The 16,403-nt window shown below is 39.2% G+C and overlaps 1 protein-coding gene across 1 annotated transcript in view; it reads left to right on the top strand.

Annotated features, from left to right (window-relative positions):
- The window catches only part of pknox2 (pbx/knotted 1 homeobox 2), a 117,411-nt gene that overhangs the window by 54,213 nt on the left and 46,795 nt on the right, over window positions 1–16,403 (top strand). Inside the window, exons 3-4 of the mRNA XM_067609141.1 lie at window positions 8,242–8,351; window positions 10,154–10,290. Coding sequence (XP_067465242.1) covers window positions 8,262–8,351; window positions 10,154–10,290 — 227 coding nt within the window. The 5' untranslated portion in view covers window positions 8,242–8,261. The remainder of the gene's footprint in view (window positions 1–8,241; window positions 8,352–10,153; window positions 10,291–16,403) is intronic.

Below are 16,403 nucleotides of genomic sequence, written 5' to 3'. Positions count from 1 at the left end.
CTTGTATAAATTAATATTTAAATGTTTTTAATAAAAGAACACCATTAACATTAAGCAGCAGTGTATTGCAGAAACCAGGTGTCAAGTTAAAATGAAATTCTTAGTAAAATCCCACATTTTTGTTGGTTTGTTACTTTTGACACGATTTGGGTTTAAAAAACGATTTTCTGATTCAAATCGATCTTCGTTTAAACTTTCTGATATCGATTCATAAAATCCAAGAGCGATCTTTTAATATGTACCTTTTCCTGTGGATTTTAAATCTGAAATTAATCCAGACATCTGCCTTCAGTCGTATTAATTATGACCCATAGAAGTGATGCAGTTCAAATGATATCTATATAAGGTGATATGGTTGGGTGGATGGATAGATAGTTAAATGGCAAAAAGTGGACTTAGCTACTGGAGACTGCGATTTGCTTCCTGTTTCAACCGCTGTTCACTTCCTATTTCCAACTGCGAGTCAGGGCATTTTAAAAAAAAATGTAACATGGTGTTTACTGTCGCCATGACGACAAAGGTTGCCTAACTATAAGGAAGTGGTAATCACGTTTCAAGTTAACATTTTAATGCAAACTGTGATCTTTCCCTAACCCTAACCAAGTGGTTTTTGTGCCTAAACCTAACCAGATTTTAACCACAGCATTGTCACATCATAAGATCTCCTTGTGCGAGATCTCTTAACATGACATCTCGCATGAGATCTCACACAAGATTTCATTGTGCGAGATCTCGTGGCCAGATCTCGTTGAACATGGTGGGAGCTGCTCCACTGAAGGCAAGCCTGTTGCACAAAAGCTTTGTTAGGAAATCACAGCAAAGTGTATGTTTTCCTGAGGTATTAGTGCTGTTTACATTATAGCAGGTATGTTAGTAGCCACCTTATTTACACTGGCTGCCTGCTGATTCAATTTAAAATCTAAAGTTGGTGGTTATACACTGCAATCAAGAAAGCACTTATCTGGTCACTCAATACTCACTGTAGAGTTGCACCATATTGTGTTGTCTGCTGTACTGTGTTCGTGTTAAATAAAAAGAACATTAATGGAACTGCTAATGTAAACCTTAATATTTTAATAAGGCACCAGGTAGAGGGTTCCTTGTACAATTTACAGCATTAGTTCTCTGAGAATGTCTTTCATATCCAAGCAAAATTGGTACTGAAATATCCCTAATCGAATCGATAGCGAATCGATAATGAATCAAATCAAATCGAAACAGGACCTTGTGAATCGGAATTGTATTGATTTGGTAAATCTGAATTGATACCCAGCCCTAATTAGTAGAGTAGTGACATGAATACCACTTTACTAAAAAAAGTTAGAAAGAAAGCAAAGTTTTTAGAAAAAGGGCTAAAAATCAGGTACCCCTTGATACAGATGATTAAAGAAGGTACAATCATTTACCTGCAGTCTGAATATTCTTTTCATCTTTGTCTTATATGTTTAGCCTCTTCAGAAAATAAACTTGCCTCATTATAATAAGGGCTTTTAGCTATGCTAATAAGGTTATTTGCATGCAAACCACCTGTCCTTAGGGAATTACAAAAATTTTCCACTGTACTGTAAATTTACCACTATCCATTTTACTTGAGACTTTAATCTAATTTTTAAAAGCAGGAAGGAACACAATCAAACTGGAATCCGTAATATCCAAACAAACATTTGCATAAATACAAAGAAAACAAGAATTGCAGTCTGATTGGACCACTGACGCCATTGTCAGCAGTTCGAAAGAAAGCGATGAATCTTGCAAACTGTCATACCCCAGGGAAATCCTCATGTCTTCATTATGGCTGTGGGGCATATTTGAATATGTGAAGGATGTTCATTAAGAAGTTCAGTCTGAAAGAATACACTGGAAAGGTTATAGATTTAAAATTCAAGTATAAAATGTCATTGGAAATGGATGAGGACGAGTGAAAAGAACCTTTTTAGTGAAGCCATTCCTCTGAGTGAGAATAGGAAAATGCCAAAGGACTCAATGTTCTTCATGAAACTAGCATCATGTTGACAAAGATGATGGGTATTAAGTCAGTAAGAGTAAAAATATTTTAGTTTCCTCTCACTGAGCTGCTGAGGGTGATGTTGCCTTGTGGAGATTTAACCTTGTGAGGCCTTAACAAATTCTGAACATACCAATTTGCGTTTGCTGACTCTGGCTTGTAATCATTTAATTAACTGTCCCTTTTCAATAGCCAACTCAGTGTTCGAGGTTCATGAGCAGCAAGCAACACAACAGTGTGTTGATCTTGTGTAAAATCTCTTCAGTGAGTGTGCATATGGGTGAGTTGCTTCCTGCTTTTTGTGACTTGCTTCACATCTAAATCTGAACACGCTCAGCTAAGCAGTCACCACAGAAGTGCTCACTTCTCCTTCTTTGTATGTTTTACTTCAACATCAGAACACCTTGCTCTGTATCCCTCGCTGCGATATTTGCCATACATAATAGTAACACTGAGCAGCTTCCAGAACACTTTAGAGATATGAAATCCCATAAAAACTTCTCTTCTTTGACCCCTGAGATGAAACCTTTCAAACAACAGCGTACATCAATCTGCCACATTTGATCTTGGCTGAACCCAGACTTAACAATGTCCACAACAATGTTGAAACGTCCTTCACCGAGTTTCAAATCCATGCCTCATCTACCTTGTGGGTGAGGATGAGTCCAATCAACAAGAGCAGATGAATAAATGATACTAGTTTGAATTGTAAGTGTGGGCTGGTGTGGAGCAGGGTGTTGCGAGGCTGGGTGGAGGGAGGGCTGCTGGCTCAGGTTAATGAGGTGGTCTGGGAGTGTGGACTGCGTCCTGGCTGCAGTGTGTGTGGAGCTCGCTTTAGCCTGGGGGGGATTTGTAGCCCTGGTAAGACTATCTTCGCCTCCGGCTGTGTATGCACTTGCGCCTTTAAGTGTGTGTATGAATGTATGTGTGCTTGCACGTTACAGCGAGAGAGAAGTGTGTGTGGTACTGCCCTCAGGATGACACTGGTTGAAGCTTTGCTATGTCTGTGTTTAGTGTTGGCATTTGTGCATTAATATACATGTCTGTGTTTGCATGCATGCCCATTCCCATGTGTATGTGGGGTGTTTGCGCTCTGATCTGTGTGTTTTCCGATCTCTGTGTTGAGTCCGACCACAAATGTGTACACAGGGCCCCCCTCCTCGGCCCCACTCTCATTACCATTCTGCCCTTCCCTCCACCATTTTACTCAACGCCATCAAGGCCTCGCCTCCTGGTGTTTGCATTGTAAATCAGGCCTGACAATAAGGCGATGATTAGATCCTACTCATATTCAAAAACACCTGATTTATTTATTCATCTTCCTCTCTTGCAGGGCCTCAAGATGCATAATATCTGACCAAGGTGACATACCCACTTCCAAATGTTATTCATTGCATTTGCAGGTCAACCTCCTAACCAACAAACTCAAACAGGACAGATTAAATGAGATTTTGATGGGAGGAAATGCAAATGACATCTCCTCCGCTCCTTCCTTCCACAGAAAAGCCATTCAGCTGCTTCTCTCCTTCATGCATGTATACATGTAAGATCGGATCAAGTATCAGAGTGGGTTAAAGTGCTGAAATCTGTCACCAGTTCAACATTTGGATTTGAATCTAGCCTTGGGTGTAAAACTGTGATACGCTGTGTCTGTTTTCATGAATATGAGCAAGATATTATTTATGGAAAGCTTCAGGATTCTGAGAAGCGGTTCCAATTGATCACTAGTTAAGTCAGAAAAGCCTTCGCACTGTTGTTGTTTTGGTTTTTAAGAAATTGGCATCATGGGAATTGTGCTGATTTTTCTCAGACTGCCCTTGTGAGATTATTTCATTATTTTTTCAAACCACTTCTGTGGGTAATGAAAGCATGTGATTCTGACAGGCTTCTACTAGTTTGGTGAAAACATCAACATGGAAAATTTTGAATGCTCCAAGTAATCAATGCTACATAAAATACAAGAGTTTAAACGTAAATATCAGCATGATTTATTCTGTGTTCTAGTCATTGGATCTATGCTTTAATGAGTCAAGTTAAATGAGAATGAATGAAACTAGGTCAAATAAAAAAAAAACACCTAGAGTACCTAAAATACAAAGGCATGTTGCAACATCTTCAGGATGAAAAGTGTTTTTAGACTCAATAGTGGCATGGCACAATGGACGGCAATGTCATTCAGTCCATCACATTGGTTCATGTGGAGTACGACTACTGCAAGAGGGGTTGACACAAAATTTAGTCCAGAAATTCATAGTTCCCAGAGGATGCAACCTACTGACTTTGATGATCCCCTGACTTTTCCTGTAGCGCCACCATGAGGTCAACATTTGTGGTTTTGAATGAAATGTCTCCACAAGTATTGATGTAGATGTTTTGCCATCAAATTTGGTCTAGACATTCATGTCCTCCTCAGGATGAATTTTAAAAACCTTTCATCTAGCGCCATCATCAGGTCAAACTGTGACTTTGTGTGATACTTTGGTTTACAACTGAATACTAACAAAACCAATGATATTCAGCTATAACTGTATGCTAAGATGCTAAACTAAGATGGAAAATGGTAAACATTATACCTTCTTAGCATGTTGACATTGTCATTGTGAGCATATTAGCATATGACTATGCCTAAATACAGCCTGACATGGCCACTAGCATGTCTGTTGACTCATGTTAACATTCAGGGTTGTAAACACTCATCATGCTGCATCCTCTCCACTCCAATCATCGCCCCATGTTTGGTTTGGTAGGAGAGTTGAGTTGCGTTCAGGAGCGCAGAACATCACAGTCTCAGTCACATCAAACAGCCGACTCCGACTGTTTTTTTCAGTTTTACATGTGAGGAATGAATCCATTACCTGTGCTCTACAACTTGTGTAACACCTCCCTTCACTGCTTCATAAGTCTAATGCTGCAGAGGGTGAAGTGTTGATATTTCAACATGACAGAGACACATCTTTGCATAGCACAGGTATTTTAATAAAGTGGTGTGAGACCCCTGCTAGGTCACGATCTGGAGTGTGAGAACTGTTCTCCATGATGCTGCTCTCTGTGTTTAAATAACAAGTAGGATCATTTTTCTTTTTTTTCATCACCTTGGTTTGTCGCAGGAAGCATTTCCATTCTACATTTAATAGGAGAACAGCATTGTACAATATATTCAACTTCGAACCAAAGCAGACAAGAAAAAAGCTTCGGACATGGTTGAAATGTGGAGGCCAGAGGCAGTGATCACATCATATGTGACCAGATATGGATTTTCATTTCAATGCCGGTGGTAAACAGGGTGAAACTGCAGCTACGCCACTGACTAACCTTACATCAATACAGCAGAGGCCCATTCTATGCCTGGGAATTGTTGGAAAATTGAATGCTGAATAGAAGCGTTTCTTACTGCACAGAATCCGATGAAAGAGTACGAGTGCCTCCAATCCAAATTCACGGAACCCTTTGATGTTTCTTGGAATAATTTTATGCCTACTTCTCATTTTCCATTTTATGCTTGCTTTTGAATTTTGATTGCGACTACAGGCACTTTTCAATTGATATGCATTATGAACTCTGTAATAATTCAAAGGCCTTTGTTGAGGAACAAACATGTCATTTGTCCTCAAAATGAATTTTACCACTTATTGTGTAACTGTACACCTTTGGTGAGTGCAGAGAGTGGTTGCCTGACGATTATTGTCTCCTTTTTCAAGATGTTAGGAGAGAGATTTATACTTTTAGTTTCATGAGGGAAGTTTTTTGGTGTATCTAATTACACTATTGAAAGTCTTGTTTGTTGTTTTTTCCAGTGTTCTTGTCTGTTCTTGTATGTACATTCATGCTTCAGCAGCCATGGTATGGCATGTGTTTGTGCACATGTTATGTGTGTCTGTGTGTGTATTTATGGATGCACGATTGCCTGCTTAAATTTGGCGTTTGGTGGCTGGTTCCTTCGAGGGATGGCGAAACTTGAGAGGCCGCCTAAAATACTGTGCAGTAATTGGAATTGCTTTATCTTCAGTCTCATCAATTAATGTGCAATTTTCCATTTAATCACTAACACGCTCGCTGCATTTGCAATTAAAATGAGGACTGATAACAGAGAAGATGCCTTTCAGCTGATAGTTGGAATGAGAACAGAAACCAGAAGACGCAATCAGTACACAAAATGAGTTGCAGAGACATGCACATGGCACACAAATGTGTGAACACCCATAGTGCAAACAGTCATGCTCATATAATGCTGCACTGAATACACGCATATGCAGCTCACACAAGCACAGTATGACATGATAAAACATGCAAATTTGCAGCTAAAACCCCAAATTAGAACTCGTCAATGAAACTAAACCAACATTTAACATCTGAATTTTGGCAGCAGTGCTGGACTCGGATGCCACTCTAATCGAGAAGGGTCTCAGCCAGTTCTCTTGTCTTTGACTTTTCCAGTCAGAGATATTGCCAGGGTCTGGGTCTCAGTGGGGGATGAGCTCACTGGCGGGGAACGTCTGTCATGTATTGTCCTGATTCTGAAGAGGGGGATGAGATGTTCGCATCACTTCCTGTCTGGCATCAGGAATCTGAAAACTACCCAAAAAGTGTCTTTTTATTCGTGGAGTGCAGGGCTCAACACACAGATGTGTGAGACTGTAGCATGCAGCAGACGGTTTATAACACTGAAAGCAGGAGTTCTGTGCAATACTTCTGTAAAAGTGTTCATTCTTGCCAGAATTAAGCATACAGCTGAATGAACATCACATTAATGCTCTTTTAATAATCCCACTTAGTGTGTCTGTAATATTCAGTTATACATTTATAATGTGGTCATTGTTCTAAATGGTATGTTTTCATTTTGTATGATACCAATGAATGATATTCCTTTTATAATATTTCCTTGCATGGCATTCTTGTAAAATGTATTATATGATTATTATAGTTCTTTTTCATCAGGCCATAACCTCACGGCTCAGAGTCACATACTGCAAATCCTTGGCTTTAGTGGTCAGGCGGATTTACTGCACATTTTTATTTCCTGAGGCAGTAGCTCTGAACGGATGTTGCAACCAGTGCAGAGATTTTGCTCAGATGTTCCAGTTCCATTTCACTAGCTCATAATCAAGCGTTTTCCTCCAGGTCAATACCATTCAGTCCATGTGCATCAGTCCATTGTAATTGCTGCCTGCCTTTCATGACCACACAAGGCATTATTATGTGGCATTATAAGGCATTCACAAGTTCAGTGGCTCAAGGTATCCAGCAAACATTTGGACTTTGAAAAAATGTTTATTTGATGGTCCGCACCATTATTTTAAGCACCAAATTGACCTTTGTAGTGTCTGAATCAATCAAGTAAAGAGATCAGGACTTTAAATTTACGTTTTAAAGAAAACAATGTTGTTTGATGAATAAAAGGTTTATTAAAGTTTGCCCTCACATTTATCAAAACACCCTTTCCCTTCTGGTCAAATGGGTAATTTACAGGACATTTTCATGCAGCGTATACACATAGGTTATATGTGGCTTCAGGATGGAGTACCTGCTGTGCTTGCCTATAGTAAGATGGGCTGATGGTAGGGGGTCTATGTGTGTGTGTTTGTATGAGTGTGTGTGTGTGTGTGTAACATACCCCTGAACCAATTAGCTCCTTCAGTGGGGGTGGGAGCGACGGTTACAGCGGTGTTCCACAGGGTACAGCCCTCAGCCCTGTGGGGTTCCGGCCAATAGCAATTAGTCCACCGACAAGAGCCCTAATTAGCCCTCTTGATTGGCTTGGTAACAGCGTAACAACAACACCAGCAGCCAACACATACAGACGACCAAGGTGACTCCACTGTGATGCGTTGCTTTAAAGCCAACTGTAATTAGCAAACAAGCATGGCAGTATGTAATTGGTAAACAAGTAGTCGAGTTTGTTTGCGGTGTCATTATGAACCTGCTGGTATGTAAAGTATTTCTGTAAAGGGCTTCATGATTGAGTTTGTGTTGCTTTGTCTTCTTAGAAGTGTTGTTAGATCACTCAATACATCATCCAAGCCCTTCTGTCAGCTCCATGCAATACATGCAGGGGCAAAGAAATAATTTAGTTAATGGAGAAGGGGAAAAAGAATTGTGAGAGGGAAGAGAGTGAGATGCTGCATGAAAATCCCATCTATTATTTAATCATAGCAGCACCTGGTGGCTGTTGCTGTAATAGAATTTACAATCAGTACTTGCACTTGATTCATGTCTCTTTTTTTTCTGTTTTTCCCCAGTCTCAATGTGAAGCTATCCCATGATGCAACATGTGTCCCCAGCACCTGCAGTGACAATGATGGCCACCACCCAGAGCGTTCCTCCACCATCGTACCAGGAGAGCCAACAGGTCAGAGGCTTCATCAGAATGTACCTGAGCACTTATAGTACCAGCTCATACCACTTTAAATGCCAAAGTCAGAACAGTTTTGGTTATTTAGACAGATTTTTATATGTGTGTTATCTCTGCTCTCTGATTTGAAGTGGGCAAGGCTCAGTTGGAAATAGGGGATGTCATATATTTCCGTGCACCAATCAGAATTTAGCAATCTAAAAACTTCACAGTAGTTCAGTTGAAGCTTTTAGCTTTTAGTTTTTTGTCCTCAAATCTTAACTTTAATTGTTGCTTATTTAGTCATGATTATTTATTGCTATAAGAAAAAACAAAAATTGAAGTTTTCCGGTGCTTTAAATCAGTAATCTCATGATAATAATTCCATTTACACAAAGCACTGTAAAGTCTAGGAATGTGTTTGTGACAGATAATAAAGGACAAGTAAACTGTGAGACTCTATGGTTATACAGATACAGAAAAAAGGTACAATAGAGTTACAATTAACTCACTATAGAAAACAACACACTTAAAGTGGCCAGTGACAAAGAATAAAAATAGAGTAAAAATAACATAAGCTACAGTAATATCATTATAAAACATAATGTCTTAGTGTCTATAGGAATATTTAAATGATTTTTTATGAGGTTGACTTGCACTTCATAATTAAGACATGAGTGCAAGAGTGATACACACTGTATGTCAAAGAGTTTAACTGAACAAAGTGGAGGAATAAAGGTCATGCCCCAGCCTGCAGTGTTCAACACAACACGTGATGCCACCAACAGGTCAGTGTAATTAATGGAGCCTGACTGTGGCTGGACCCAAGCTTTGTCTAATGCTGCAGACCATCCCGTGGAGGGGAAGCAGAGCAGGTTCATCCGACCGCCTCACCCTCCTCCTCGTCCACACCACCTCTGTCTGCTTTCGCCCAAAGGATTAGTGCCAGGGGAGAGCTCCCGAGCTGCAGTCTGCGTGCTCGGCAAATGCAAATGAGAGCTAGTTAAGTGTGAAGAAGCTAATTTATTTCCCATTTGGTGCTGGGATTAAGTCTTGAAGCTTCCTCCCACCCCACCTCGACTCAAAAAAAAAAAAAAAGGCAGGGGGCAGTGGGTTGGGGGTTGTTAGACTCATTTCCTCAGAGAGAAAGGAAAGCGGGGTAAAAGATGAAGAAGACAACGGATCGTGTTGATAAAACATGTCACTCTCCTGTCCACACCACAGCACAAATAACACCAAAAGAAATGATCAGATTCTCTAATGATTCCATGTTAAACCCTCACTTGTCTTCAGAGCAATTGAATAGAAGATGTATTGTGCTAGCAGTAAGGTAATCTCAGTACAAGTTGGTCACTGATAACTCAGGTGTGAACACACTCACTGAAGTGGCACTGTTCAATTGCTAAATACTAATTGAATATTTATCCGTTAACAGGAATCTATATATGACCTGAGTGTTCCTTGTTCAATTACTGAATCTTTCCTATCTCATTCATTTTGCTTAACAGCTTCATTACAAGGCTGCTGACCTGTCAAGCAACAATGATTCAATCCAGCTACATCCTCATTTGTAGTCTGTCAGCATCAGATGCATGTTGCACCTTATTGCTTTTGAAAAGTGATTAAAAATTTACTTAGACCACACAAGCAGCTGCAAGCTCATGACAAGCAGTAGAATGCAAGGAATGTGCATGATTGAGAAGCCAGTTATTTTCATGTGATTTTCAAATTTGGCCTGTTTTACAGTTGTTTACAGATGTTTGGTTTTGTGGTAGTAGCTTAAATTAAATTCATTTTATGTTTATTTTTTCTGTCCCCAGATGACGGGCACCACTCAGCAGAACACCAAGACCCCACAGGTCCATATCCCAGCAGCCTCTGCAGCAGGAAATACCTCTGTCAGTGTGACCCTTGACCCCCAGGCCCAGCTTGAGTCTGACAAGAGAGCTGTTTACAGGTAAATTCAATCACCTTTGAGATATTCATGTACTACAGCAACCCTGTCTCTGTGGGATTAAATTTGTCTCATAATAATCATGAAAATCTCACAAGAATCAAACACAAAAAATAAATTGAAAGTAAACAAAAATAAATTGAAACAAAAAGTACCTCAAAAAAAAAAAGTAAGTCATACCACTTGTTGCACTTCTGGACCATTGACCCATCCCCCAAAAGTACTTGACCAATGGGGATGCAGCCCTGTAACACCTGCCCCCATGAAAGCTTAAAGAGGACCTATTATGCTCATTTCAGCTCTAAATTTTTTATTTTTGGACTCCACTACAGTAGCTTGGGATGATTCACAGTTCAAAAAACTCCTTATTTATCTTATACTGGCCCTTTATGCAGCCCCTCAAAATACGCAGTTTCTCTTACACTCTCCCCTCCCGATGAGCCCACTCTGTTCTGATTGGTCATCTTTACGTATCAGAGTTGTGTATCTTAAAGCTTTTCAATGACTAACTAATGGGAGACTTTTATTATGAAGAATTTACAGGAAGTAAAAACATGTTCCTCACTGAATTAGCTTCATTAGCAGTGCTAAAAACTGGTCCAAATAACAACATATGGAGATATTTGGAGCTATTTGCAGCGAAACTGAAAAAGTGACTGTAAAAGAGAAATTCCGATCAGTGAAAGAAAAGTGAGAATATTTTGTAATTAAAGGTATTTTTTTTGTTTCAATTTATTTCTATTCACTTTCAATTTGTTTATTTTTTTATTTTTGTGAAAGTTCCGTTATTATGACACAAATCTAATCCCATATATCTCCTAGAAATTACATTTGTATACTACTAAATTGCAACAGTAACTTTGTGTTGAAGGAAACATAATGCCAGCGGAATTATGTTTTCTGTCAACATAATGAGAACATTTTGTTAATTATTGCATCTGGTAAGTTGCATAAATGTTGATACTGAATTCAGGAGTAAAATGTTTCTGCCAAAACATATGATTATTACTACGTAACTGGGAAAACTGTTAAGTAGTACATAAACATAATTTCAAGGAGACAGAGTTATATTATAGGTTTACACATATGTCTTAAGTGAAAGATGCAAAAGTTTGAACTCCGAAATAGTTGCCATAGAGCACAGAGCACTGACCACAGTGAACACCAGTTTATTTTTACAACTGTTAATCACTTTGTCTTTTGCTAAATAATATGACTATTTGGCTCAAAATTTGTCAAACTGGGTCCAGCGGTGTGCACTATTCTGCCTGTGAGTTTCCTTTCACTTGTTCTTCCTTTGAAATAATTATTGCATGTTCTCTCTTGCACCCTGCTGGCTGTAAGAAATTGTACTAAATTGGCTTGATGCGCTACTTCCAGATGAAGGCCAAAAGCACTAGTGTTGTTTTTAATATGTTCCCTTAAACTAGCAATGACATAAAGCTTTTGAAAATTGTACTTGAAAGGTGTCTCCTTCAATTTTCACTTAGTATCGCTCATAAACCAAAGAGCACCTTCAGTAAATGCTTTCACTCATCAAAGCTGAGCAGAAGCACCCTCCATTTCCTCTTCTTTGACTTTAATAAATTGACTTTAAAATAACCATTTGATATACGGGCAATAGTCAGGCTGTTTCTCTGACTGCAGTGATCACTATGATAGGCTCTTGCCCCCTGTGACTTTGATTATTAGGATGAGACAATGAGGGGATCTGTGAATGCATAAATGAATGAATGAATGACTGAATGACTTCCAAATGCTTTCCGGTCATTGCACTGGTTTATAACCACTATGCTACTGCTGACTAAAGAAATCCAGAAAATATATTTAAACCACAAAATGCTATAAAATGCCTCCTGAAATTCATCAGGCAAACTCTTAACATATAGTTGTTTTGTGTAAGGTCTCAGCATGACTCTAGACTTTAATTGTAAAACATAATTTATTTCTCTTTCACGCCAACAGTCATTTTCAAAGGTAAGCATCACTCTTCAAGAGGTAGAGACCTAATTTTGGAATGAAACTACTAGTTTACTACAAGTATCCTTCTTGGTGTAGGTAATAACACAATATAGATATGAACAAGTGAAGGGGGACACCACACTTTCATTATGAACACATTTAAACCATCAAATAGCAAAGGGGGTGTGGAAGTTTTCAAATAATCATCATACATACTTTTTATGTTTAAAGCACACTATGGTGATTTGTGAGCTTTTTAGTCAATACGTACTCAATCTCAGATCCACCAGATATACAACTAAAAGAAATTGTGCATTTGCTGTCAGAGCCTCCAAACTCTGGAACAGCTTTCCTGTTGAAATTCATCTTGCAACTTTAATGACTTCCTTTAAATTGCTACAAAAAACTCTCTTGCATTGAGTGGTCTTCTTTTAACTTCTTTGTTGTATTGTCCCGATCATTTCTGTTGTTTTAATGTTTCGTCCCACCTCTCTTGCTCTTGAGTTATTGGTCGAAATAACCCTAATAACAAATGTATAATCATTTGCACCACATTTCATGAAGACTTTAAAATTAATTTGCATTAAGCTCTCAGAAAAAGCATTGTCTGGAACACTGTCTGACAATTTTCACACTGAACTTTAGATAAGCTTTTTGTCTTTTTTGTCACTCTTATTTTCGGATGTTTACAGATCACCCTACAGACATTTGTTGCAAATTTTATGCTTTTATTTACCGTGTAGAAGCCCTCGAAGGCACCACCTTGTTAGGTGTAGAAAACAAGAAGGAAAATCACTGCTGGGTGAAACCCAAAACACCAGTAAAAAAAAAAAAAAACACCTCACTCCTCTCACAGCTTATCACTAGAATATTGATGCACCCTTATAATGAGCTTGTATTATCTATTTATGAAGTAAATTATTCAAAATACAGACATTTTTAATCGAGCTGGGTGATCTATTGGTGTAGGCAGTGCACCAACAACTAACTAGAATTGTTGAGCCAAAGGAGAGTTGAGCTGCCCTGCAACGTCTGTCCTGTAATGATGACACTGCAGACTGTGCTGGGCCGTCTGTCCCGGCTCCTCAGGTCCCACCGGCGGGTATCCGCCACCGCTGTCTGAGTAGGTGCGAGCCCCCGCACTCAGGCCTGAGGCGAGCTGCTGTAAAGTCCTCAGCAGCTCCTCTGAGATACAAGGCTCCCTTTGATGTGAGCAGCCATGTTTGGAGCAGCTCTGGGTGGTGGTGGTGGTGGTGGTGGTGGGGGACTCAATTCTAATCAGCCCCTCTTCCACTTCCACGTGGGTTTTTTTGGATCTCTACTTTCCTCCTCTTCTTCCCCTAAACCACATACACAGGAAACAGAAGAAGCTCACAGCAGCAACTACAACCAGAGTTGTAGCAATCACATACAGTATAGACCTTACTGATGACTTTATTTGAATGTTGTCTTCTATAGAGAATACATTAATGTTAATAACCCTAATGTACTTCATTAATTGCTTGATTGGAGTGCCTCTATAAGAGCTGGGATCTGTGTTCTTGAGTGCGTTCCTACGTTAATTAATGTAAAACAGTTTTTAACATGCACAGTGGAAGAGCAATTGCAGCAGCTTGTATTGTTTGTGTGGAGCCGGGTGCTAAAAGCATCGGCTCAACTATAGCGAGCTGCATCAAACAGGGGAGTGGTGTATGACTGACTTACTAGTTAAGAGTGAGACAAGAAGATGGATATTAACCTCATGTCTGTGTGTTAAAGAATAATAATTGTCAGCAAATCCAATGAAAAAGACCCAAACTAACAATAAATTATCAATTGCTCCTATACTGACAAGTATTACATCCTCAGTAAGAACAAATGGCTCGGGGCTGAGTGCCACAGACTGGGCAGAATGTTGGACAAACACATTGTTGGATTTATTTTTTGAGGACTTTGTTGACAATAACAAAAATACAGAATAACACCAGCTTTATCTTTAAAGTAAGGAGCTGGAGTTAGGACATGGTCAGCTTAGCTTAACATAAAGACTGGAGACAGGGAGAAACAGTTTGTGTCCAAAGTGGGGGAAAAAAAGCCTCCCAACACCCCTTAAGCTTACTAAATAACACACATTTTTGTTTGTGTAACCCATAGACAGACAGAAATGTAAAAATGACATTTGTGGTTTTAGGGAGTTTCATGCTGGAACAATTTTTTGGCAGCAACTGCTGGGCGTTCACATATTTCTATTTGTGCACGGGGTAAAAAAAATGTGATACGATGTGTTAACTGGTGAGCTTTAGAGGTGATGGTAGGCATACTTTTTCACTTTGGACAGAGCCAAGCTAGATGTTGGACCCTGCTTCCAGTCTAACCTAAGTTAAGCAAAACTAACACGCAGACATGAGATTTAAATTAAATTCAATTTAAAAGGGATTCTTTCAGGTAAAACAACACTGTGCTAACATCACTCTTCGATGTCAGGCAGTGAATCTGTTTCTTAGATAAATATACCTGACTATGTATATACTTTACTGTAAAATAAGTGTTACTTTTCCAGATGATTCAGATTTAACCGCAGTTTTATTACCGTTAAGTGGAAGAAAGTTTCAAGAGCACCAATTATCTATGTGCAACTCTTTAACGAGTATCAAGGTCCCTATCATTTAGTTTTACAGGCAAATATAGCTGTGCATCCTGCTGGAGCAGATAGAATAGAGTAAGATGGGAACTTGAGTTTCCTAACGGTTACCTGTTAGTGCCATGGAGAATATGGTCTGTAAAACTGAGTCTGTAAATCTGAATGATGGCCAATTAAAATGTTGTGATCAACGGTGTCAAAGGTGGTGCAGAGCTCAGGGAGCAACAAGAGCTGAGGGTTCACCAGCGTGTTGCTGTTAAAATATGATTATTTGTAGCTCTTAAGTGAAATCCTTGCTGTTTATGTATTCAGAAGAGGCAGAGCAGATTTGAATTTTTGGAAATATTTTACCCATGCAAAGAGCTAATGACTAAACGTACCTTGATACCTTGTTATAAACGCAATTAAATTTGACTTCACAAGTCACTGTCTCCCACGGTGAGTCAAATTATGCAAAAAGACACAAATAGCGCTCTTATTTTAATAAAAGTCTAATCCGACAGTGTTCCTGCCTCTACACAGTGCTCATATGGGGGCTGTAGACTTAGAAAAAAGAGAAGTGTAGAGAATCAGCATCTCTGCCATTTTTCTTTAATTATTTTGCTCAGGAAGTCTGTGTGGGCTTTAATGTTTCTTTTCACTAATTGCTAGAATGCCAACTTTATGAGGAGATGTGTGGTTTCCTCTCTGCCTCTCTCTGTCTCTCTGCCTACTTTGTTATTAGCAGCGGAGTAAATGTGTGATAGGGTAATTAGCCTAATGAGTTGTGGCATTTACTATAAAGATCCTTCTGGATTCTCTGCATCTTATTAAAAAGCCGGTAAGGCTTTTGTTTTTCAGGTTGCAGATGTAGCGTGCGCGGCTGATGGAAGCAGATTCAGCTTAGAGATGGAGACATGCACTTAATTGAAAGAGACATCATAATTGTCCTTTCTTTTCTTTTTTAAAACAGAAATGTCCTTGTTGTGCTTCGAAACAAGTCGGGTAGAAGAGCTGTATTTACCAGAACGTGCTGCGTTAAGGTCACACTTTTATGAGTTTGCTTGAGTTAACTGCTCGCTTGCTTTACATGTAGAGAACTTAGGGAATAAATGATAAACAATAAGACAAGTGTGTTCTCCAGAAGTCCACACAGGCAGTATTACACATCTGCTGCACACAGTAAGAGCCACATTCACTACATTCCCATAGGCCTACACACTTGTAGAGAAAACGATCTAAATAGTCCAGAATAAAAGACACAATAGTTCTTTACATCTGTCTTATTCATTGCACATATTGAACTATGCTTGGCTTAAGAAACAGTTGTCAATGATATGTAACACATTTTATATGCAAGAGAAAGTGAGAAAAAGGAAAAAGAGGAAAACAGGAAAAAAAGATTTCAATTGGATTTATTCTGTGTTTTGACAGTGGTAGGATCCTTTTACAAAGATGCCAGTGTTGCAGTGCAGAGCCCTGTATGGTGCATATTATCATTCCCTCCCCTCCATAGTGGGTCTTTGCTGAAAGCCTCCCTCATGCTGGTCAGCCT

Source organism: Thunnus thynnus, chromosome 13, assembly GCF_963924715.1.
Source record: "Thunnus thynnus chromosome 13, fThuThy2.1, whole genome shotgun sequence".
NCBI classification, from domain to species: Eukaryota; Metazoa; Chordata; class Actinopteri; order Scombriformes; family Scombridae; genus Thunnus; species Thunnus thynnus.
The sequence above is the reverse complement of the archived record's forward strand: the minus strand, read 5'-3'. Positions and strand labels throughout refer to the sequence as shown.